Below are 25,354 nucleotides of genomic sequence, written 5' to 3'. Positions count from 1 at the left end.
CTATGATATAAATCAAAGCTAACCTGCTTTTCTATGCTTCCTTCTAAAATTTCTTGTTAATTGCTATATACTTTTTCCCTCCTCCTTCCCTACTTCACCTTGGAAAAGGCTACAATTAAACACAAACTATGTGTGTGTGTGCGTGTGTGCATGTGTGTATGTGTGTGTGTATGTATAAAACCATGCTGTGTGTGCTTCTTTTTATCAGTTCTTTCTTTGGAGATAGCATCTTCCTTTATAGGTCCTTTGTAGTTGGTTTAAGCATTTATGATACTGAAGATGATGAATTAGTCATTCAAAGTTGTAGTTGCCTCAATTCTTTTAGATGACTTAGAGGATGATACCTCAAAATTGTTTTACTTCCAACAAAGACGTTGCCTATCACCAATTCCCAAGGGATTTAGACCAAAAGAGTCTAAAAGCTCCCTCAGTCAGCAAAGAATAGCTCTCCTTGCCAAGAAGAGATATATCAATCAAGGACAATATTTGTTTAAGAATATAAATTCGATGGTAAAGTGTTATGGATGGTAGAAAATAATATGTAGTATTGCTTCATAAAACAATGATAAAGGAAAGAAGAGGAAGGAAAGGTGAAATCAATGCACATTTATATAACATCTATTGTGTTTGAATCACTGTGCTAAGCACATTTTAATACAAATTATGTCATTTGATCAAAAAGGAAAAGTATGGAAAATTTGGTGAGAGATCCAACTAAGCAGAATCATCTTAAAAGTACATAAAGATGAAACTAGAAGGACAACAGATAAAAGATGGAAAAGATATATAAAGATTTTTGTATCAAATGCTTTTCTCCATCAATGAAAAAGGAGTTTCACAATCACTAATGTGGTATATGAAGAAATAGAAATGGCACACAAAAAAGAAAGATGGGGAAAGCAACCCGATTAGACCAACATGCATGCAGATTAGTACTTATGTGACTTTGAGAAATCATTTAACTTTTTTGGGTTTTAACTTCCTCATGAGAAAAATTAGGTTTAACTAGAGACCTCACTTCCAGCTTTAAATCTCTGATATTTTGAACCATAAGATCATAGATTTAAAGTTAGAAGGTTCTCTAGAGACCAGTTAATCTAAAACATTCATTGTAGAGATGAGGAAATTTAAATTAAGATAGATTAAATGATTTGCTTGTTCACAATAAATGTTCACATAAATAGTAACAGAAATGAAATTTGAATCTGAATCCAATTTCAAAATGGATGTTATTTTTCTGTGGATTCCTGATCCTTTATACATGTGTATGTATGTATGTGTACATCTACATGCATATACAGCAATATGCCATACTTGTGTTTCATGTATTTACATGAATATACTCATGAACAATGTGTGCACACATGTGAACATATACATATATACATATATATGTGGGCATGTATACAGGGGTAAAAGAGTGGTACATTTGCAGAGAGTATAGTGATTCAAAGGTCTTATGCCTGTTAAGAATGAGGAGAAAGCTTTTTCAGGCTTACCTCTTTGAGAGAAGGCACATGCAATTCCAGGTTCTTTGGAGGGAGAGAAAGACTTTAGAAGAGACATGGAGAGGAACTGGTGTCTCCTCACATCCTTTATTTTCACTTTCCTGCATCAGATCAGGGACTCTTTCAGTTCAGTTCCAAATAGGAAAGCCATTTACTCCATGGTATATTTTAAATCTGTCTCACTTCTCTGATACATGTTTGTTATCAGCCTGGATAAATGGATTATTTTCTATTCATTAGTTTGGATGGCTTTAGTATTTTTAGCATTTTGGGAAGAGAATCAAACTTTTGGATACAGCTTAGGGCTCTCCTTCCCCCATATAGGAGAGTGAACAAGAAAGCCATTTTAACCTAAAAATCATTTCCCAGGAAAAGATAATGATGAATGTTGGAGGGAATGTGGGAAAACTGGGTTATATTGTTGGTGGAATTGTGAACAAATCCAACCATTCTGGAGAGCGATTTGGAACTATATACTCAAAAAGTTATCAAGCTGTGCATACCCTTTGATCCAGCAGTGTTTCTACTGAGCTTATATCCCAATGAGATCTTAAAGGATGGAAAGAGACCCACATGTGCAAAAATGTTCATGGCAGCCCTTTTTGTATTGGCTAGGAACTGGAAACTGAGTGGATACCCATCAAATGGCTGAATAAATTATGGTATATGAATGTTATGGAATATTATTGTTCTGTAAGAAATGACCAGCAGGAGGATTTCAGAGAAGCTGGGAGAGACTTACATGAATTGATGCTAAGTGAAATAATCAGAACCAGGAGGTCATTATACATGGCAACAACAAAATTATATGATAATCAACTCTGATGGATGTGGTTCTCTTCAACAATGAGATGATTCAAATGAGTTCTAATTGTTCAGTAATGAAGAGAGTCAGCTACACCCAAATAGAGAACTATGGAAAATTAGTGTGGACCACAACATGGCATTTCCACTCTTTCTATTATTGTTTGCTTGTATTCTTGTTTTATTTTTCAGGGTTTTTTTTCTTTCTAGATCTGATTTTTCCTGTGCAGCAAGATAACTGTATAAATATGTATGCATATATTGGATTTAACATATACTTTAACATATTTAATATGTATTGGATTACCTGCCATCTAGGGGAAGGAGTATGGGGAAGGAGGAGAACAGTAGGTTTTGCAAGGGTCAATGTTGAAAAATTACCCATGAATATGTTTTGTAAATAAAAAAACTATAATAATAAAAAAAATAAAAATAAAAATCATTTCCCTTACTGAGGCAGAGAGATAGAATTCTAGTCTGATGTCCTCTCTCTAAAAACATGGCATGGGTCTGACTCATGATCCTAAATTCCTTCTCTGCTTCAGACAGAAATCGAAGTCTCCCTTAGAAAGCAAGATTTCAGATATATCTATTCATTCCTCCCTTTTAACAGTATTTAGACATAGCTTATACACATATTTATACAGGGTAGTCCAATGCAATCTTAAGCTTTAAACCTTTTTTTAAGCTATTAAAACTCTTAAATTGTGTAAGCTTTAACAGTCTAAATAGCCTAAAGCTACACTAAGTTTTTTGGAATGTTTGTTTTCCCTTTTTTTTTCCCTCTCTCTCCCCCTAGGGAAAATTCGGGGCTCATATATACTGGTTCTGGTCCTAAGGGCTAACATAATTTTTTCTTTTCTATCTGGAATTCTATTAGAAATCTCCAAAGTACAACTTAGGTGAAAAGGATTTGTGCATATGATTCTTCAAACGTAGGCAATAGGATCTAGGCTCCAATGCAGGCATTGAAGGTAGTAGTGCCTTAAGGATAACATTTCACCAAAAAATAAAATGTAGAAGTTGCAAAGGATGTGATATAAAACCACAAAGGTTTGGGAAGTAGCCAAACAGGCAATCCTTTGGAATCCTGATCACAGGCCCACTTCTACACAATGCCATTCAGTTTTTCAAAGATTCATAGTGTCAATGTGGGATTTAGATTCCCCTAGAAATTAATTACTAAATAAATTTCTGACTTTTCAAGCACTTGAATGCTTATAAAGCATTTTACCTTGAAAGAGAGGTGTTAAACTCACCATCTTCCAGGTAAGCTTAAGGCTTACAACATTCCAGCAGCTTGAATCAGATCAAAGTAGAAATGCAATAAAATATAAATAATATTATATCTTAAAACTAAGTCAGTATGCAGGCTGAAGGATTTTAGGTAGAGATTATGGTCCGCAGGCCATTTGAGATTGATGTTATTGCTTTACATATATTATTTCATTTAATCTTGGCATCCACCTGTGGCCTTGGCCTACTTGGGAGGCAAGAGCTATCCTATTTGTACAGATAAAGACTTAAGCTTAGGGCCAACTAAATATCTGTAACTTTGCTTTCTAAGTACAAAACTCAGAAACTATACGCAAACTTTGTCTCTTCCAATAAAGGATAAACTCCTTAAGAGCAGCAATTTTCATTTTGTATTTGTATGTTCAGCACCCTGCCCAGTATCTGGCATGTGATAAGTGCTTGTTGATTGATAGAGTTTCACTCATCTTCCTCTGATGCTTCATTGTGATGTGAAGATCCATTGGATTCTTAAAGAATATTAAAGATACACTTTCTACAAAACCCCTCTTAATTCTGGGTACCTTCCCTATTAACAATTCCCCAGTTATTCTATGTATAGCTTTTTTGTATATATTTGTTTGTAATTTGTCATAGGGATAGGACTAGGGATTTCCCTGGCATAGGAAATTCCAGGTGAGAAAACACTCCTCTCTCAGTAGCTTCTCTATCATTTATGGTCTTAAAGAACTACCTAGAACATTAAGAAGTTAAATGGCTTTTGCCTAGTATCACAGAGAGTGTGTTAATGGGAGAACTTAAACCCAGATCTCCTGACTCTCAGTTGAGCTATCTATTTACACCACATGGCCTCTTTATTGTAATTGATAATATTTTAAAAAATTACACCCTAGGTTTTCAAACTAGTATCTTAAATTCAGACTATTTCAATTGTCTTATGTCTTGTGAAATTTGTATTTTCTTCAGAAAAAAATTCTTATTTAGTTTTTAAGAAAAAAGTAACTTCTAAAGATGTTATCACACTTAAAATTATTTTTATTATCAGCAATGTAACAAATTGCTATATAAACGACCAAAAGCTTAAAATATTTATCGCAAAGGAAAATGCATGCCTGAAAATAATTAATCTTTCCAATAAAAACAAAATATGAATGATAAATATGCACAATTTTTATGCTGACACTTTTGGCTACAGATTTTAGACTGAAAAGATTCATATATATTACTGGCAACCCAAGAAAACATTAACACATCCTTATTTTATACAGCCTTACCAAATTCTAGCTTAAACCAAAAGTTTTCTTTTCCCTCCATCATTGATATGATGCACATGAAATTTTGATTGAAAAGTAACATACTGACATACAGGAACTGTCTGGGGGGGGGAAATGAAGACACCACCAAAAAGGATCAGAACATTTTTCTAGGAAATTTTGACAGAGAACAAATTATTATGCAAGCATGTGAGCCTTTTAAATATAGAACTAACTAGAAGTCACATTAATATTATTGGTTATCAAAACTAAGAATCAAGATAACTAGAGCTCATCTTTTACATGTTGAGTTTGGAAATGCTTTTCTTTAATGCTTTCTCTTAGCAATTGTTCTTCTTCCTCTCTTGCTTTTTTAATTTCTTCCTTAGCTTGTATCATGTCCATTTCCTTCTCTGGGCCCTGTAAAAACAACAAAAGATTCAGTTAATTATAGTCTTAGAATTGAAGAAGCTGAGTTAAACAATCCAACTCTTGTGTAAAGCATGAGTTTCCTTTACAATATCTCTAAGAAATTATTTCCTGTTTAATCACAATCGGTGAAGGGAAAAACTGACCTTGAAGAAGGAAATTATAACCAAATTCCTTATAGCTTAGATCAGCCTCTTATAAATTCTATTCAGCGGTCCTAGTTCTCCCCTTTGGGGCCAAGCAAAACAAGTTTAATCTTTTTTTTTGATAATCCTTCCGAATTTAAAGACAGGAATCATTATCCCTCATATTCTGTCCCCCTTGCCTCCCATACACATATATGTACACATCTTTGCTAATCAATGAGGGTTGGCAATAAATAGATATCAAGCATTTATCAAGTGCTTTCAGGGGGAAAGGGAGTTCATTTTTACTTGAGATTTTAAAAGTCACTTATATACCAGAATAATTAGAAAAAATAAGCCAATCCTATATTTGGCTGCTAAATTGTATGGTTTTTATAGCAAGAATAAACTGGACTAGTGTGGTTGAAGCAGGATTTGACTTGGAACCTCAAAGGAAGGTAGGATTTGAATGATTTTGAGGGACAGAGAAGAATGTTCTTGATGAATATGTGAGATGGGAGAGAGGAATAAAGGAATTAAGGTAAAAAGAGCCTGGTTTGTGTGAAAATTTGGAGTTTGAAAAGTATTGGCATGGCATATGAAATTTTTAGTGAGAACATTGGAAAAGTGGTCATTAGTGTGTATCAACATTTTCATTAACTTGAGATAATGTGGTCATAGTGTCCATACACACACCCCAGATCTCATGACCTGTGCTTACACAAGTCATGAGTACCAGGTCATCACCCTCTTTTTTCTCTGTCTCTGCCTCTTTGTCTCCCCCCACCAGTTCTCTTTTCTCTACTAGATTAATACGTCCAGTCCTAGCCTTTCCTTTGAGTCCAGATCACCAGTTCAGACTGGATGTCCCAAAGAAATTTCAAACTCAAACTTATGTCTTCCCCAAACCCTGCCCTCTCCCAACCCTTTCCTGACTTCTGTCAAAGTCAGTTCTATCCTTCTAGTACTTCAGGTTCTAAGTCTTTGCACTGGTCTGGACCCATCCCTCTCCCTCACTCCACACATCCAACTCTACCAAATCCTGCCATGTATCTGACACCTTCCCCTCATTTACCCAGCTCTCTTGCTTTAAACCCCTTTACGTGGATGATTTCAATAAGCTCCTAAATCCTTGCCTCAGGCTTCTCCCCGCTCCAGTCTACTGGACATGCTATTGCCAAAGTAATTTTTCTTAAATGCAGATTTGACAACTGACTTCCTTCTTCAACCAATGGCTACCTCTTGCCTCTCTCCTCTGTTTAGCTTGTTAAAATACCATACAGTTAAATGTGCTCCCCAGTCCTTGTGGGCCTTACTTTACCCACCCACCCACCCACCCAAAGGGATCTCTTCTCTGCTCCTGGACCACAAGGCCCTACTTTTGCTTCACTGAACACAGCACCTCTTTTTTTAAGTGGCAGTCTCTTCTTCAAGAAACCTGTCCTACTTCCACCTGTTAGTGTCTTACCTACTCAGTGACTTCATAGATATATTCACCTTTATTAACTTTATTTTTAGGCTGAATATATCACATGTCCTGAATATATCATGGTTCTCTCCCATGAGAATGTAAACTCACTCTAAGTATGGATTATTTCATTTTTCGTACTTATAGCCCCAGCATCTAGCATAGTAACTGGTATGCAAAGGAGCTTAGTAAATGCTTGATGTTTGATTGGTTTTCTTTCCTCCATTCTGTCTGAAGCCATGGAAGATTGATTAGGAAGCAGTCTCTGTCCCTTATGTAATATTCTAAGATCTTCCTTGTTCTCTTCTGAATTCTGCTTCTTTAAGCAATCCCTTGGATTCTGTGGATCAAGAAAGGTCAGGTAGAAGATGGGATTTGAACTGGACTTTGAAAAAGAAATAGGTGTTCTAAGAGGGGAAGGGAAATAAGGCACGCATTGAGAAAGGAAAGTTAATTTTATTATCTCTTAAAGACAGGTGCAGAGCCCTGGACCAGTTAGGAGTCAGGAAGACCTGAATTCAAATTTTGTTTTAGATACAAACTAAGTGACCCTCAGCAAGTCAGTTAATGGATCCCAGAAGCTCCTTCATCTGTAAAATGGAAATAACATCACCTCCCAGGATTGTTAGAACAAAATAAAATAATATTTATAAAGTGCTTTGCAAACCTTAAAGCACTATATAAATGCTAGCTATTACAGAATAAAAGTAAACAATACACAATAAGCCTGGAAGGGTAGGTTGAAGCCAAGTTGTGGAAGTTGTGGAAGTTGATTTTAGAGGCCATATATAGTTCCTGTTAATCAGTCTGTCAACTACCATTTATTAAGTGCCTACTATGTACCAGGCACTGTACTAAACACTGGATATACAAATAAAGAAAAAAAAACAGTGTTCACAAAGGGTTCACAGTGAAACAATATGCAAGTAACTATGTATAGATTAAATTTAGAATAGGCAATAAGGAAGTAAGAAATCACAGAGCAAAGATACTAAAATTAAAGAAGACTGGAGGACTTTGTAAAAGGTGGGACTTCAGTTGAAATTTGAAGGAAGGCAGGGAAGCTAAGGAGCTTGAGAGAACTCCAGGGATGAGGGACAACCAGTGAAAACATATGTGAGAAATAATGAGGCAGCCAGTATCACTGGATTGTAGAGTGTGATTAGCTAATAATTATAATAGTAATAGCTAACAGTTATATAGCTCCTACTTTACAAAGCACTTCACAATTATTATCTCCTTTAGGTATTATTATCTTCATTTTATAAATGAGGAAACTAAAGTAAACTGGGATTAAGTGATTTGTCCAGAGTCACATAGTCAGCAAGTATCTAAGGACAGCTTTGAACTCAGATCTTCCTTACTCTTGCCCCGACAGTCTATTCACTGCACCACCTAGGTGGGAGAAAGGTATGAGAAGATTAAAGAAGGTTATGAAGAGTTTTAAAAATCAAAAAGAGGATTTTATATTTGATCTTGAAGGCATAAAGAACCCCTTGAGTTTACTGGATAGGAAGGTGATATGTCACACCTATTTTTTAGAAAGATCAATTTGATAGCTAAATGAGGGATGGCTTGGAGTGGGGGGAAACTCAAGGCAGAAAGATCAACCAGCAGGCCCTTGTGATGGTCTACTTGAGATGATGAGGGTCTGCAGCAGGTGGTGGCAGAGAGAAGGGAACATATACAAAAGTTGATGAAGAAATAACAACACTTTACACCTGATTGGATATGGGGTTAAAAGGGACTGAGAAGTCAGATGATTAGGAGTATGGTAACATTCTCAACAGTAATAGAGAAGTTACAGAGGGGGAAGGTTTGGTGAAAAGATGAGTCCAGTTTTGGACCTATTGAGTTTAAAATGCCTATGGATTATTTAGTTCAAGATATCTAATAGGCAGTTGAAGATTATAGATTGTGAGAGAGATTTGAGCTGGACAAATAGATTAAAGAATCATCTGCACAGATGCATAGATAAGTAAAACTCTGGGAACTAATAAAGTTACCAGGTAAAATGGTATAGATGACCAAGAGGGCTCAGGATAAAGCCTCGTGGGACATCCTTACCCACTGTTAGAAAGCATGATTTGGATGAAGATCAAGCAAAGAGGATAGAGAAGGAGCTATCAGATAGGAGAATGAACAAAGCAGTGTCTCAAAAACCTAGAGAGGGGAATATCAAGAAGAAGAAGGTGATCAACAAGGTGAAGGTCTGCAAGAGAGGTCAAGAAATATAAAAATTGAGAAAAGACTATTACATTTGATAATAAGATCATTTTTTATTTGGAAGAGAGCAGTTTCAATTGAATGATGAGGTTAGATTGCAGAGTTAAAAAGAGAGTGAGAGGCCATCAATTGAGGCATGGCTGAATAAGTTATGGTACATGAATGTAATGGAGTAATATTGTTCTATAAGAAATGATGAGCAGGGTGATTTCAGAAAAGCCAGGAAAGACTTACATGAATTGATGCTGAGTGAAATAAGTAGAACTAAAAAAAAACATTGTACATAGTATCAGCAAGATTATGTGATAATCAACTGTGATAGATTAACTCTTCTCAGCAATACAGTGATTTTAAGACATTTCCAATTTACTTGAGAGGGAAAATGCAATCTGCATATAAAAGAACTATGAAGATTAAATGCAATTCAAAGCATACTATTTTCACTTTTTTTTGTTTTGTTTTGTTTTTTCTTTCTAACTTTTTTTGTTCGATATTTCTTTCACAGCATGACTAATATGAAAATATGTTTAAAATGATTGTACATATATAACCTATGTTAGATTCCTTGTTCTCTTAGAAAGAGTAATGGTAAGAAGGGAGAAAAAATTTGAAATTCAAAATCTTACAAAAATAAATGTTGAAAATTATCTTTATGTGTTATTGGAAAAAAATAAAATACTATTAAATGAAAAAAAAAGAGTGAAAGGAAATGAGGTGAAGGCCTCTATTGCAGATAGTTTTCTCACTGAGGTTAGTCTTAAAAAGAAGAAGAGATAAGACAATAACTAGCGAAGAGAGATGGATCAGCTGAGAGTTTTTTGAAGAGAGAAGAGATATGAACATACTTGTAGGCAGCAGGGAAGCAAAAAATAGATAGGGAGTGACTGCATATTAGTAAGAGAACAGGATTGAGAGAAGGAGCAATCTGCTAGAGGAAAGGATGGAATGGGATCGCTTGTGCATGTAGAAAGGTTTATATTCTCAAGAAGGATTGCCTGATTATATGAGTGAAAGAGGAGAAAGTGGCAGAACACATCTGAGGATGTGAGTTGAATTAGAAGGAAGAAGAACCTCTGTGAATAGCCTCAATTTTTTTCAGGGAAATTCAAGGCATTGGAGTCTATTGTGCAATGAAGATATTGCGATGCTGTCTAGCTTTCCACAGCTGTAGTGCCCATAATTAAATATAATACTCCAAATGTGGTATAACTAGGGCAGAGTACAATATTACTACCTTCTTTATGTAATTTATACCTTTCTTATTATAATCCAAGATTACATTAGTCTTCTGTTTATCACATCATATTCACATTTGTGTTTTTTAGTCTCTAAAAAGCCTCAGATCTTTTTCAGACAAATTGCTGTTTATTCATATCACCATGCTGTACTTCTGAGCAAACAAAGAATTGAAGAGCTAAGAGGGTACCTGTGCTCAAGACTTCTACTTCAAGATCCTGTGGAATCTTAATCTTCCCTAATCTCTCACATTCTGAAAACCTCTTGGTCAGTGGTATTCGCTATTCCACACTACCTCCAAGCTTGTAACACTGTGGAAACCCAACTTTTCAGCATTTCTCATACACATGATCTCTTTCCTTCCTTCTATGAGTTCCTATAGCATTTACTAACTGTTATATATTTATAGAAATCTGAATTCTATTTACCTTTGTCCTTCCCCAGGTTTTCAGTCCAAACTCTGCAGCATAATTCTCATCATCAGTGATCAAAAAGTTATCAAAGATGGTTCCAGATCTTACCTAGTTGTGAAAAGTAAACCGATGCTTTAAAAAAAAAACAAAACCATTTCATAAGATCATTAGGGTTTAGAACTATAAGGATCCTTAGAGATCATATAGATCAACCCTTTCCTTTTCTTCTTATGCAAATTCTCAAAAGTATCTGTACTGTAATGAGTTGGACTCTCCTTCAAAAGATAGAGATCATAGTTTGTCCTTACCTACCCATCCTAGGATACTTCAATAGGTTTATGAAAAGTGGGACTCTTGTATTATTAAAAAAAAGAAAAAAAGGAAATTGAGTTCCAGAGATTGTGACTAATCCCAATTTTCATAGCTAACAAGAATCAGAGAAATGTTTCTTACACCTATGAACATAAAGAAAAGGTAAGAACTTGTGATTTATGTTGATAATTCATATTAATTTTTATATCCTTCAGTTTGGAAAAAGGAATATTGTATTTTTAAGCATATAAAAATTTACTACAAAATTCCTGTTTTCTCCAGCACCAGTTTTGTGATTACTGTTCAAGAAACCATGGTTAAGCAAATTTATAGCTTTAGGTAACTTTAGTGTATTGTATTTATAACATAATAATTTAAAAAAAAAAAAAAAAAGATTACTTGATCCTGACCTTAGCCTCAGAGATCATAAAGTTTTATCACTTTATATTCTTTTAAAAACATATCTGTGCTAAAACCAAGAAGAAAAGAAATCACACCTTCCATTAACTTCTGTATATGAGAAATCTTTTATTAAGTTTCTATGAATCCTGCTTCTTGTTGAAAATATAAAGTCCTTAATCTATGTAACAATCAGATCAGAAGCAAAGTCTCTATACATGTAGTAATAATTTCACACCCACAATTTTGCATCTTTCTCTCTATAATATGTATATGTATTATGTTTGATACATATATATGTATGTGTACAATAGAAGCTCATTTTTAAAAATTATTTTATTTTTGTTGATACCTTTTGTTTTTATATATTGTTCTGAATATCTCCCTTCTTCTTACCCAGTGAACCACTCCTTATAACAAAGATTTGAAAAGGAAAAAAAAAAGCAATTAAGAAAGGAAAAGTAGTTCAGCAAAACTAACCAACATATAGACAATATCTGATGGTGTATGCAGCACTCTACAATCCTTAGTCTGCCACCTATGCAGTGAAATAAGGAGTTGTATTTTTTCAACTTTTATATGGGAATAAGCTTAGTCACTATAATTATATTAAGAGTTTGGTTTATGGACACTCACTTAAACAGGATGTATTTAATATGTGTAAATTATTTAGATCATGTGAAAATTGTAGTTGTTCACTTGTTCAGCTGTGAACAACTCTTTGTGACCCCATGGACCATAATATGTTTCAGAACTTTCTCTCCTCTACCACCTCCTAAAATCTGAACAAGTTCATGATCGTTGTTTCCATGATATTAATTATCCACCTACAGAGAATATTCTTTCTATTTTTGAGATAATGATTTGGCCAAAATTACTTGCAAACGATTAAAATCTAAAAGCAAATTTAATTTTGTATAGGAAATGTTTTACTTTATCTTTTCAATAGAAATAAATTATATTCCACTAAGCCCTAATATTGATATACCCTTTCAAGTCCAGGCCAATAAGATAATAAAGTCCTTTATGTGATTTAATGGTCAACTCTTGGAAAGAATTCAAGAAAGATTGCTTTTACTGCATGCTTTTCAATAGTCAGTACTGTTACAAGAGCTTTATAGTATACAGTATGAAAAGAACTTGAAAACATGTTTGAGAAGCTGAATTCAACTATGTAATATTCAACTAATTTAGCTAAAAATAATAAAAATTGAAGCCTTCTCAAGAAATAACCAATTATTTCAACTTTCGCTGTGATACTTTTATCAGGTCTTCTTAAATATTTACTATCAACATTATGCTGTGATGACTTTAATAAACCTACCAAATATACCTAGCCTGATATCAGTTCAGGAGGAGAATATCAAACCTCTCAATTTATAGTTAAAGTGAATTAAACTCAAATGACCTGCCAAAGTTCCAGTCCAATAACACCAATATTCTCATATTCTGAGAGTTCAAAATCTTGCAAGTATCCTGAGCTTTCAATCTTCTGATGGAGCCAAACATCTTTATAATCTGAATTATCCATATTCTCTGATTTCAATCCATGCTGCAATAAACCACAAAAAAAGTCAAACGATGACCTTATGATTACAGGACTTAGGTGCCAACCACCTCATAGTTATAGCCCCATAATGGTACAATGTAATTCTTGAAGAAACAATAGATACTTTATATTTAGGTTTCTTGATCACTGATGGCTGCCATTCTCCATCTAACTCACTATTCCAGTCACTAGGCTTGTTGGCACTGGCATCCAAAAAATGTTTATCCCAGTCCTGTGAAAGAGAAATATTAGTATACGTTTCTATTCTACAATGGATTTTCATGTAGTTTTCATAGTATAGGAGAGTAGAGTCAAGATTCCATTCCTATCAATTTAGTCTTGATGCTCCACTGACATAATTCTCTCAATAATTCTCCCTGCTCCCAGGATTATTCCTTCTCTAACTGCTAAAACAAATTTTCTAGGGCACAAGTCTAACTACGTCTCTGCTCCGTAAACAAAACTGAAATGGTTCTCTACTGCCTGAAGGATAAATTACAAATTCCTTGAGTTGGAGTTTAAGGTCTGGTTCCAACCTAACTTTGCAACTTTTCCATACATGATTCTCTATACATTCGATTCAATCAAACTGAACCGAGAGCTGTTCCTTGCCTTGAACTTTTCATCTTTTGCCTCTGTGCATTCACAAATTCACATTCATCTCTTCTCCCTCCTCTCCCCACCTCCCTCCCATACCATGCTTGAAAAGCATTCCCTCCCTCCTCATCTCCATCCCTCAGAATCTTTATCAAGTCTAGCTTTAGGTGCTTCCTTCTCTATGAAAAGCCCTCAAATGTAAGCCTATTAGTGTTCTCTCCACTCAAATGACTTACCTGTGTTGCTGATATAGCTATTCAGTATACAATAAGTTCCTTAAAGTCAGGGACTGCTTCATCTCTGACTTTATGTCTCCAGATTTAGCATAGTGCTTTGTCTACAGTAAACATTTAAACAATTGGTTGTTGAATTATTTGCTCCCTCAAGCACTTTGAATTTCCTTAACTGCTGTGAAGTCCTAGTCAAATCCATATGTATATCCTTTTTACTAACTAAATTAGCAAATACTTTAAAAGTATTTAATGAACAACCTAGAAAGCACCAAAGATTTATTGAGTGTCTACCATGTGCCAGAAATTGTGCTTGGTGTTGGGAATATAAAGACAAAAGTCTTTATATCCCTGCTTACATGTCTATATATGTACATGCATAATGTAAGAGAGAAAGATTTGGTTCCACTCCTTCTCCCCTAAGTTTAGTTGATGTACTCATAGATAATGAGGTTTGGATGTATTACCCCATTATCCCATTACAACATAGGAACACCTCTTTCTGACTGAATTAGAAGGAGCAATGCAATTGGCAGGATTGAACCATTAGTCACCTTATCCCCATGCCATAATTAAACCTGTCAGTGGTTCAGGAGACTAGTGAGCATTGCTGGAGAGACCCCTGTGCCTGTACTGAAAGGTCATAAAGAGTGAATAGGCATTTTTCCAGAATTAAAAATGTGGAGAAAGTTTAGCTAGTGTGTGTGTGTGTGTGTGTGTGTGTGTGTGTGTGTGTGTGTATACATATATATATATATATATATATATATATATGTATACACACACAAAGTAGCTAAAATAAATGTGTGTGTACAAAAATTAGTGAAAAGAATATGGCTTCTGAGGCATTTTTAGACTCAGATATTTCATTGTATTATGGATGTGACTTTCCTAATTGGTTTCCTCACCTCAAGTTTCTCTTCTCTCAAACCTATCTTTCATGTATTTCCCAAATTGATATTCCTAATGCAAATATGAGTATGTTACTCCTTTGCATAAGTTTCTGTGGATTTCTATAGGCTATGATTTTAAATGCAATTCCTCAATCTGGTATTTATAGTCTTTCACATTCTGGCTTCCAACTTGTCTTTCTAGATGGATTTCACATTATTCTTGTTCACCCATTATACTTTCCAGCTAAACTAGCCTATCTATAGTTTCCCCTGCACACAATATTCCATCTCTTATAACTTTAAGTTATCCGCTGCATTTGGAATGCTGTCACTCTTTATTTATTTACCTCTTGGAAATCCTAGCTCCTCTTTTAAATTATAGCTTAGGTGCTATGTCCTATGTGAAGCCATGTATGATCCTCATCATCATCCCTCCCTACCTCTACCAAGTTGTGTCCTCTTCCTATCACAAATTTTATATATTACTTGGAGTGAATATAGACATATGCCTTGACAGCAGGAACCAACTTTTAATCCATCTCCATGCTCTTGTATAAACAGTTCTCTATCTCTTGGAATCTTTAATTTCCATTTTCCAATTTCCATTCTTTTTATACCAAGTCTTCCTTTCTCTTCTCCCAGATTATTATTGCTCTCCTTGCCTCCTAAAATTTGAATTTACTTTTGTATATATTTTTGATATATTTATCTGTGTATGTTATCTCTCTCCTCTCCTGTCTTCCCCCAGTGGAATATAAACTCCTTTGGGGTAGATCTGTTTTTATCTCAGTATCCCTAGCACTCGGCACATAGTGGGCATTTAATAAATGCTAATAGAATTGAATATCTTAGATTCTTAAATACCAACAGAATACAAATTCTGGTAGAGCTTTTAAAATCTGCAAAACCTTCCTATGATGATTTCCATGACTGTTAGTTGAAGACCAATGAGAAAATGATTATTATTAGAAAGTTGGCACCATGTGATGCATTTTTTTTTGCCTCTAACAAGTCATGTCAAAATCTGATAAAAAATATTAAAAATAAATGAAATAAGGTTCATCAACCTTGTAAAATTGTCTCTCTATATATGGAATTCCAAATAAGCTTTTTTATTTAGAAATGTTAGCACTGACTAGCTCATATTATATAAATGCTTTTGTTTAGCTTGATTCTTTCTTAATATATAATATGTTCTAATATTTATTTTATTTTAAAAATAATTTTTAGATATTTATTTTAAAATCCATAATTTCATAAGTGTGGATACTTCTACCTATGCAGATTGCAATATGTCCATCTTAGGTAGTTCAAAAATTGCTATGGACCAAAAAAAGAAATAACAATTTGTGGTAGCCTAGCATTCTGGTAATGAACCTCTCCAATCTTAGCTAGATTGGTTGTCATATTTGTGTTCAGAATTCTGCTCAAAGTTTTTCCAGTTCAGCAGAACCCATTAGAGATTTCACTCGACTAGCAAAGCCTTTAAAAACTTGAGATCACTTTGATTCCATGCTAAGACATTGAAGGAAGACTAATAGAAGCAGAGTAAGTATAGCTCAAAAATTACTTCACATTCAAGATTTTAAAAAACTAATAAATTCTATTTTCATATGTCAGAAATGCAAAAAAAATGTATACCACATTTACAGTAATAAGACTAACAACAACAACAAAATCTAGCACCTAAACTAAATGTTACAGATCCTTTCCACAGTACAATGAATTCTCCAAAATATAGGCCCAATATACAAGTGCTACATGCTTTCGAAAAGAGAATTGGGCATTTTCAACTGAGTACTGATATACTAACCAGCTATTTATAAACTATATTTTATGTTTTCATAAATTCTACAACTGTTCAGAGAAAAATAAAACCTGAGATGGAACATCACTGAGCTTATCATTCTGAGATTTTTCCCAGTTATTAGGCATCTTCATTGCAGATTTTTCCAGTTTTCTAAGTCTTAAATTCCAATCCTCTTCTATGTTGCCTGATTCAATTATGTCAGTATCAATTTTCACTTCATAAGTTAGATCTGGTCTTAAAGTCAGAGTATATAAATGTGTAAAGCCATCAACCTGAAAATTTTAGAAATAAAAAAAAAATGAAACACTTATTCATGCTTCTCTTTCTGCCAAAATATGTATTTAAAATTCCTTTACTGGTAATAATTGTAAGATTAATTTTAGAACTATAATTTTACTTAGCAAATAAGAACCTAATATAAAAATCCAGATTAACATAAAAGATAAGGGTAATTATTTTATAGTAGACTCTTTATTTATGTAGATAAGTTTCTTTTAAATAGCAAAATCCCATTCAGTACATTTATAATGATTTCCATTTATAAAATGTTTTTAGAGATGCTATGTAAACTAAAAGTTACCTATATTTCTTAAGTTATTGTTATATTTAGGAAGCAACTAAGCATAATTTATTATATTTTGTGTGCTTTAAAAATCTACTTTTTTAAAATCTACTTTTAAATATAATCTTTTTCTTCGTCAAAAAATCACAGTTTTAGCTCACTCAAGGAATATCTTCTTAGTGTTGAAAAAATTACTCAGGGCATAAAACATACAAATTCAATGAATTGAACTGATTCTCAAAATATTAACAGTGTGCAATTAAAAATAATATGTCATAAGTCTTTAAAAATTAGCAAAACCTCTAAATTATATAGCTCTGGAATGTAATAGTAGGAAAAGACAATATAGATCATTTAAAACAGTTCTCTCTTTTTATAAATAAGGAATCTGAGTTTCAGAAGATCTACTGCCCAAGATCATATAATTAGTGGCAGAGCCAGAAAAAGAGTCTAAGCCTTATTGCTCTACAAATTCATGCTTTGTTTTTTTTTTTGTTTGTTTGTTTTACTACACTGCACCATGTAGATCAAACTAAATAGTTTTTCCATTTCATGTCATTGTTGAAAAAGATTAGAAACGTACTTAGTACTTAATAACAAGTTCAAAGTCATATAGTAATACTTTAATTATCTTGACTTCAGATTTCAGTAACCTCAATCTTCCACAACACTAATCAGTCCAAAGGTTATCAAAAGCATTTTTTAAAAAAGACCCTGGTCAGGAAACAGTAACAGTTTCTGTACAACTGGCAAAGAAAATAACTGAGAAACACGGATCCCAAAGAGAGGAAAAATGCTAATCTTAAGTTAATTAAGAAAAATTAAATATCTATGCTTAGGTTCTTTTTAAGTTTTTTTTTTTTTTTCTTTCACAGCCAGCTAAGTATCAGAGGCAGTATTTGAACCCAAGTTTCTCCTAACTCCAAAGTAAATACTCCTTCCACTACAGGATGCTGCTTTTCCCTTAGGTTCTAATGTTGGTTTTGCCACTGACTATTTTGTATGGTTCTTACTCAGCCTCAATTTCATCGTGTATAAAATGAGCTAGAGAATTTCTAAGATCCTTTCCAGTTCTAATATGCTGGGACACATCACTTGCATAGTACCATGTTTTAAAAGTTACACTGTCTTAGAAATGTTATGAAACAAATGTTAACAAAGAAACATTTTTCAAGATTACTAACTTTTGCATGAAGGCATTTACCTTACACCTGATTGGTTTCTTGTTTGAATGATATTGATCCTTGTAAAATAAAATAACATGAACTTTCTTGATATCAAATCCACAAATATCAGGTCCTACAAAAAAATTATCTACTCTTAACTTCTTTAGATATTTTATCATTAGTAAACACATCAAACATTTCTCCTACAATATATGAAAGCAAATTGAAGTTTACACTTTAAGCAATAACCATTCAAGTTATAAGCCACAAATGTACAGTATTATCCCAAGGATACCAACCAAGTAATACAAAATAAGCTGCCCAAGTCCATATAAACTTTACTTTTTCAAACTCTCATTTAAAATCCATTTCAATATTATATTACATATGATTATCCATATTTGCCTTGGGAAGAAAAGAGAGGGAATGGTCTAATTTCCTGGGCACCTGCAAATTATGTGCAACAGATGAAATGGAATAGGTGTAAGAGGAAATGGATGGCTAGTGGCAGGCACATCATTAGCAACAATGAGGGATAGCTAATACTTTAAGAGAGACAGGGATCTCAGAGAATATAAACCAAATACAAGAACTCAAAAAGTATAGCAGTATGTGGCCGCTTAAAATAAGGGCAAATAAATAGCCTTCCGCATTTCAATAGCTCCATGAGAACACTAATATATTGGGTGATGACGGATAATCATAATAATGATCCCAAGTCATCAAGAAAAAAAGGCATTCTATTCAGTAGATTCTGTTTGAAAAGATAGAGAGGTACACAAAACATATTGGAAGGATTTCCATATAGAATATTAAAGGTTTAAAAATTGGCACTTAAAAGACATGTTTTATTCATGCTAAAAAGGAAGCTTTACTAGTGTACTAAATTTCTGACAAATTCTACTAAAATATTTGAGAGTTTCAGTTACACTATTAAAAAACATTCAATTTTTTATTATAGTGATAGTGAGCCCTACAAAATGACAATATAGTGCAAATAATAAGTAGTGCACATTTTATTCACTGAAGGTAATTCTACTAAATAGTTACTTAATAGCTTATATATGCATAATTCTTTACAGTTTATATACTTTTACATATTTTATCTCATTTGGTACACAACATACACTTGTGAAGTAGGAAGGACTAACATTATTACTTATAATTAAAATTCAATGAAATGAGTCTCAGAGAGGTTAACATTACACAGCTAGACTGTGAGGGATCTGGGATTTGAATTTACATCTCCTGATTCATCTATTGTTCTTTTTATTATATATGCTGCCTATCTTATTAAAAGTAAATTCTCCTCTATTTTAAAGAATAAGTTTAATACCCAAGACTGCATAAAGGAAAAAGTAACATAAACAGATGTATCCATGACACTTTTTCCTCTGCCATCGTCTTAAATTCACACACATTTCAAAATGCCAAAGAAATATATGATAAATAATTAAGAATCATTTTCATAATCATGATAATAGTATTTGCCAATTTTTAAAAGATTTTAATCTAGAGAAGGGTTCTATCACTACTCCAGAAGGAAATGTGACAAAATGTGGCTAAGAATTTTGAAAGATGATTTGAAGATATTATTTTTAGGATAATTCTTGAAAAGCTTAATTCATGACTACATATTGCTGTTTTCACATTGTCACTAGACAAATATTTCAATCTATTTTGAAAAATAACTGAATTAGGGGCAACTAAGTGGTCCAGTGGATAGAGCCCCAGCCCTGAAGTCAGGAGGACCTGAGTTCAAATGTAGCTTCAGACACTTAACACTTCCCAGCTGTGTGACTCTAGACAAGTCACTTAACCCTAATTGCCTCAGCAAAACCCCCCCAAAAAAACCTGCATTACTAAACTCACCAAACATAATGTAATACTGTGACTTCCCATTTAAGTTCTTCTGATCCAAGTCTGAAGGAAAGATCTTAATATAACCCCCACCACAATCCATCTTCTGTTCATGTTTTACTGTATACTGAATAACCAGAGTCTTTCCTTTATTGCTAAATGGTTTAAATCGTGAGGAGATAGCATAAAATTTTGCATTTTCTGTGGTTTGCAGACCTTTAAGCAAAAACATTAATATAAGTTTAATATTTCAACTGCAACAGCAACATATCAGTGATATATGTCAATGAAAATAAGTTACCTTCTCCAGACTTTACAATAAAGCAAATTAAACATGTATTAAGTGACCGACCATACATATTAGATATCTTATATCCATACATATTTGTGAAGGCTGAGTTAGCACCCTGGATGCCTTGGAATCAGCCAGAGTCAGGATAAGCAAAAGTCCCTGGTCTTTATTCTTGGTCTTTAGGGGTAGAAGTGAAGGGAATGGATGCAGGAGCTCCACTACCTCCCTTCTCCTAGTCTACTGCCCAAGTGATTCTGGCTTGTGTTACTCCACCCCCTAATCCCTCCTACAATTATCTATATACACCAAAAGATAGAGCCAGCACAGAATAGTGGGAAGGGCCATTTTCCAAGCATAATAGAGTATTGTCCAGTCAGTAATTAGCTTTTTTGGTAATTAGCTTTAAGTACTCTGTTGTCTGATTCCAGAATTTCAACCCTTTACACATATTACTAATAGGCAAGCTTACTTGGATTTTATATTCATGGATGTTTTTAATAGTAAATGTTATGTATTGGTCAACCTGCCATCTGAGGGAGGGGGTGGAGGGAAGGAGGGGAAAAAATTGGAACAAAAGGTTTGGCAATTGTCAGTGCTGTAAATATACCCATGCATATATCTGGTAAATAAAAAGCCATTAAAAAAATAGTAAATGTCTATTAATGCTGTAAAAAAAGCACTTAAACAGAAATTTTATTCTAAGTAACAGAGAAGATGGTAGTGACATCAATGGAAATGAGGTTTGGAAGAGTTTTCTCTCATTGAGAAAAGAAAGAAAACAAACCATGTATAATATGTAATATATAAGTAAGCAAAACAAATTCCTACTTTAACGAGGTCCAAAAAACCAACAACCCAACTCTGCATGCTACATGTATAACCCGCTGGGAGGGGGATAAGATGTTGCATCTGGAATCATGAATGAAGAATTTATTACATGCTTATGTATATAAAAAGTACTGTGCTGAGTACTAAAGATACAAATGGAAAAGCAAGCTATTCCCTGCTCTCTGAATTCTAATTGGGGAGACATGAGGAAAGTTTCACTTTGAAATAAATAACCCTTTGTTAAAATTCATTGAGAATAATGTTGAGTTGCCCTGGCCCGCTACCAGACAAAGAAAAGGAAAGAAGAGTATAAACTTCTTGGGGTCAGGAGTTATTTTGTTTATGTCTTTGTATCCCAGTACAATTTCTTGTTATATAGGAAATGCTAATATAAAGATTGTGAAACAAGGCAGGGGATCCCCTTATCTTGTGACTTCTACCAATGTTAGCTCATTATTGACAGGACCCAGTGACCAAACATTGAGAATAAGAGTTGGAATTTTAAATCAAAGGCTTACTACTAACCTTTATCTTTCTGTATATCACCATAAAATTTTCCTGATGATAGCCTAAAATGCCCAAAGTTGGAGTCATTGGTGGAAGGTACCCATCTATTCCTCCAACTTTCTGTTTAAGAAAAAAGAAAAAGAAAAAGATTAAGGCAAGAATAAGCATCATAAGCCAGGCAGTATGATTACAGCCGAGAAGACCCTACTCTTCTAGTCAAAGGTGGAAAGGGTATTCTTTCTTCTGTCACCCCATTCCCCGCTCCCAGAGTCCAAGTAACCTAGAGTCAGAAGTCAGTCTAGAACCCAACAAGAATTCTCCGGATTTAATGTTTATAATTCATCTACCTTTAAAAGTGATTTATGTGAAAAATTTCAAGAAGAAATCCTGAGTGACTCATCATCCTTTTAACTGAAGTGCCATGTTCTTTTAATTAATGGAGAATTATGATATCTATAATACTGAAAACAACTTGTATAGCTAATGTACTGGGAAAACTTGCCTCAGAATCTAAAAAAAAGGCAGTTCATTCTAGCTCTACCTGGCATGAAGTTTTTCTTTATATCTAATCTAGCTGAAATCTGCCTTTCTGCAAATTCTACCCAGTGCTCTAAAGATACGAGACGAATTGGGGCTATGGGAGAAACGTTAAACTGGGACTTGGAGACCAGTGTTCTTCCACTTAGCACTCCTGTAATTCTGAATCACATCACCTCTCCGGATCTCGGTTTCGTTGCCTGTGGGAAAAAATGGGGGAGGGGGTTTGAATTATATTACTTCTAAGGGTCCATACAAGTTTAAATCTAGTATCCTATAATCCTTCTTCCACGTGACAGCCCTTCAAATATCGAAAGACAACGACAATGAGCTTCCTTCGTTTTGTTTAAGCAAAACTTGGCCACTGTCTTTGTATCGCGTGGTCTCCAGTCCCGTCAGCATTTTGATCACTGTTTTTGACCATGTACTAACTAGTTAATGTCCTTCCTAAAATGTGACTACTGGGATTGAACTAGTTTTCCAGAAGTGATCTGATCAGGGGAGGCAACACTTCAAACACCCACATTTTCCCTCCCCCCAAAAAACCTGCTTTCTACATAAAATTTACTCATTTGATTCTTTTTGTACCAATTGATTACTATTTTATTTTTTATTTTTTGCTGAGGCGGTTGGGTTAAGTGACTTGCCCAGGGAAACAGTTAGGAGATGTTAAGTGTCTGAGGCCATATTTGAACTCAGGTTTTCTGACTCCAGCTGCCCCCAAATAATTACTTTTAAATGACTGACTGACTGGCTGTCAAGACATATCTCAGTTCCCTAGGAAACTCTGTAAGGTACCACTGGAGGTCCCTACAGGGAAAAAAATCACAAGGGAGGCATAAAACATTATTAGGAGTATTATTATCTTCATTTCACAGATGACGAAACTGAGGCTTAAAAGGGGTAGCTGTTTTGCCCAAGGTTAGCTTTTGGTGACTGTGTGGAGAGAGGCTTGAACCCAGGTCTTCTTAACTCAAGTCCACTGGTCAGACAAGAGACATTGAGCACCTCCTCCGTCCCACAAGCTTCCTGAGGGCAGGGGCTGTCATTTGCCTCTTTTCCGGTGCTTGCTTAGCCAACGTTTACTGAGACTGCCTTATGGTGAAGAAGGAAACAAGGGTGGAGGGTTCCTAAGTTCAAAGAGGGAGAGAGGTGTGGTAACGTGGCCTGGATCATTCGACGGGGATGTAGGGGGCCTCTCCTGCCTCTTGACAGGTCGTGGTGCCCCCCTCAGGCCCTCTCAAGGCCTTGGCCTGTTGATTGACAGCGGCCTTCAAGGCCCAAAGGAGGCTTCTTTCCCTACGAGCCCAGGCCTCCAACCCCTTTCACCTCCATCGAGGAACTCTTCCTGGAAATATACGGTGGCCAGCGCCGCCCGCACCAACCATAGAACCCACAGAGGCCCAGGTACCATGACCTGGGCCATGGCGGCTCGAAGGTAGCTCTTCTTTTCCCGCCCTCCGTCTAGCGATGTCCTCTGATTGGCTCTCCAGAAACAGGAAAAGAAAAGAACTTCGATTCCCATCGTGCTTTGCTGAGCGGCTGGGCCTGGTCACTCCGGCCTCCCGCGGAGTGATGCATGCTGGGAAACGTAGTTTCTCGGCCATCGACCCTTTCCCCTTTCCATCCCCCGCCCGCGGCGCGAGGCCGGAAGTCCAATTCCGTTGCCTGAGAAACGGTTAGTGAGTACTGGGCCCTCCGGCCCTGGGCCGGGGGAGTAGAGTACGGAGATTTAAGATTGGACTGGGCCTCGGAGGAGGCGAACCTAAGGAACAGGTCGGTGTGTAGCACGAGAAGGAAGGGATGGGAGGGGCCTAGGTTGGGGGTGGTGGCGGGGAAGGCTAGACGTTCGAACGTAGGGAGGTTGAGAAGCACCAGAAACCCCAGGCCTACGGGTGGGGAGGGAAAAGTCGGGGTCGCGCACTTGGGGAAGGGAAGGGCAGAAGAAGGAGGTGAAGGCGGTCGCGTGCTCTGTCTTCTGACCCTAGGTTCATCTGGACTCTGGGAGTGGGGAATGGGGTGAGAGAAGAGAAGGTTGGTCAGACAAGATCTAGCGGTCTTAGTGGACTGCCAGCTCGGAGTGCCTTCACCACATGACGTGGCAGCCCACAGCGCTAGTACCCGAGGCCTTATTAAGAAGGGAGATGTAAACATCCAGGACGAAATAGACGTTTGCTGTTTGAATGAATGATCGGGAGCTAATAGTGATGGCTGTTCCCTGAGGTTGTGTCATAGTAAATTTCTGGGTACCAGGATCTGGGAAGGCCATGGACAGACAATTGGCAGAACACCCGGAGCCGGGCAGCTGGCTAGTGGTAGATCCTTTCGTATCTCTGAAGGTGCAACAAGATACTTGGTGCTATAAACTGCTGCCTCACTGGGCTGGGTAGAGCACAGGACTTGGACTTAGGAAAACCAGAATTCGAATGTGGCCTGTTTGTGTGCCCCTGGGAAAGCACTCAATATCTTTTGGCCTCAATTTCCTTATCTAAAATGGGGATAATGGTGGTACCTACTTCAAAAAGTGGTTGTGAGCATCAGGTGAGATAATGAAATATAAAGGGCTTTGCAAACCTTAAAGGATTGAATTCTGGTCTTTTCTTATATCCGCAGGTTTTAGCATTGTGCTTGACACATGCTACGGATTTGATAAACATTTATTGACTGATTTACCGTGGTTAGCCTGGAAAAGACTAGACTCCATAGGCATTTAACTGTTTTCAAGTATTTGAAGGGTTTTCATGTTAAAACAAGTTTAAAGCCTTGGCCTTAAGGGGCAGAATTTGGAAGAAATGGATGGGAGTTTGGGAGATTCAGATGTAGACTTAATGTAAGATGGAGATTTTTTTTTTTTTTTTAAGTTTTCAGCATTGACTTTTGTAAGATTTGGGGTTCTAGTTGTTTTTTTTCCTTCCTTCCCAAGATAAGCATTCTGATATAGGTAGATATATATCATAAATATATCTACATGTTAGGAGAAATCAGAAGAGGGGAATATATATGAGAAAGAAAAAACAACCCAAAAAAAGTGAAAATAGTTCAATATCCATAGTTCTTTTGCTGAATGTGGTCAGCATTTTCAGTAAGATGGGAGTT

General features: G+C 35.5%; 2 protein-coding genes across 8 annotated transcripts in view; one reads left to right on the top strand and one right to left on the bottom strand.

Moving 5' to 3' along the window:
• Positions 1–4,583: 4,583 nt before the first annotated feature.
• On the bottom strand, positions 4,584–23,853 carry CALR3 (calreticulin 3). 2 transcript variants are annotated; one of them, XM_074306024.1, is made up of 10 exons: positions 23,588–23,853; positions 21,740–21,841; positions 20,107–20,310; positions 18,273–18,367; positions 16,575–16,778; positions 13,101–13,208; positions 12,836–12,979; positions 10,732–10,824; positions 6,953–7,181; positions 4,584–5,239 (listed from the first exon to the last, which is right to left on the bottom strand). In XM_074306024.1, exons 1-9 carry the CDS (start codon positions 23,781–23,783, stop codon positions 6,954–6,956), a joined length of 1,374 nt encoding a protein of 457 aa, XP_074162125.1. In that variant the 5' UTR covers positions 23,784–23,853; the 3' UTR covers positions 4,584–5,239; position 6,953. The 2 variants fall into 2 exon arrangements, with proteins under 2 accessions (XP_074162125.1, XP_074162134.1); XM_074306033.1 differs by lacking the exon at positions 6,953–7,181 and having other exon boundaries at positions 23,588–23,840.
• Positions 23,775–25,354, top strand: part of C1H19orf44 (chromosome 1 C19orf44 homolog) — a 34,858-nt gene continuing 33,278 nt past the window's right edge. For all 6 annotated transcript variants that reach the window (XR_012488562.1, XM_074305925.1, XM_074305944.1 and 3 more), the window contains exon 1: positions 23,775–24,034. The gene's annotated coding sequence lies outside the window, so the exon portion shown is untranslated. The remainder of the gene's footprint in view (positions 24,035–25,354) is intronic.

Source organism: Sminthopsis crassicaudata, chromosome 1 (genome assembly GCF_048593235.1).
Source record: "Sminthopsis crassicaudata isolate SCR6 chromosome 1, ASM4859323v1, whole genome shotgun sequence".
Lineage (NCBI taxonomy): Eukaryota > Metazoa > Chordata > Mammalia > Dasyuromorphia > Dasyuridae > Sminthopsis > Sminthopsis crassicaudata.
This window is presented reverse-complemented; position numbering and strand designations above follow the sequence as displayed.

What these genes read in the sequence shown, in the direction of transcription:
- CALR3 (XM_074306024.1), bottom strand. Translation starts at nt 23,783, where the DNA reads ATGGGAATCGAAGTTCTTTTCTTTTCCTGTTTCTGGAGAGCCAATCAG. An exon ending in AGAAACCAATCAGGTGTAAG is followed by an intron (nt 16,779 to 18,272) that starts GTAAATGCCTTC and finishes TAAAATTTTCAG; the next exon opens with GTTGATGGCTTTACACATTT. An exon ending in TTGGACTGGAACTTTGGCAG is followed by an intron (nt 10,825 to 12,835) that starts GTCATTTGAGTT and finishes TTTCACAACTAG; the next exon opens with GTAAGATCTGGAACCATCTT.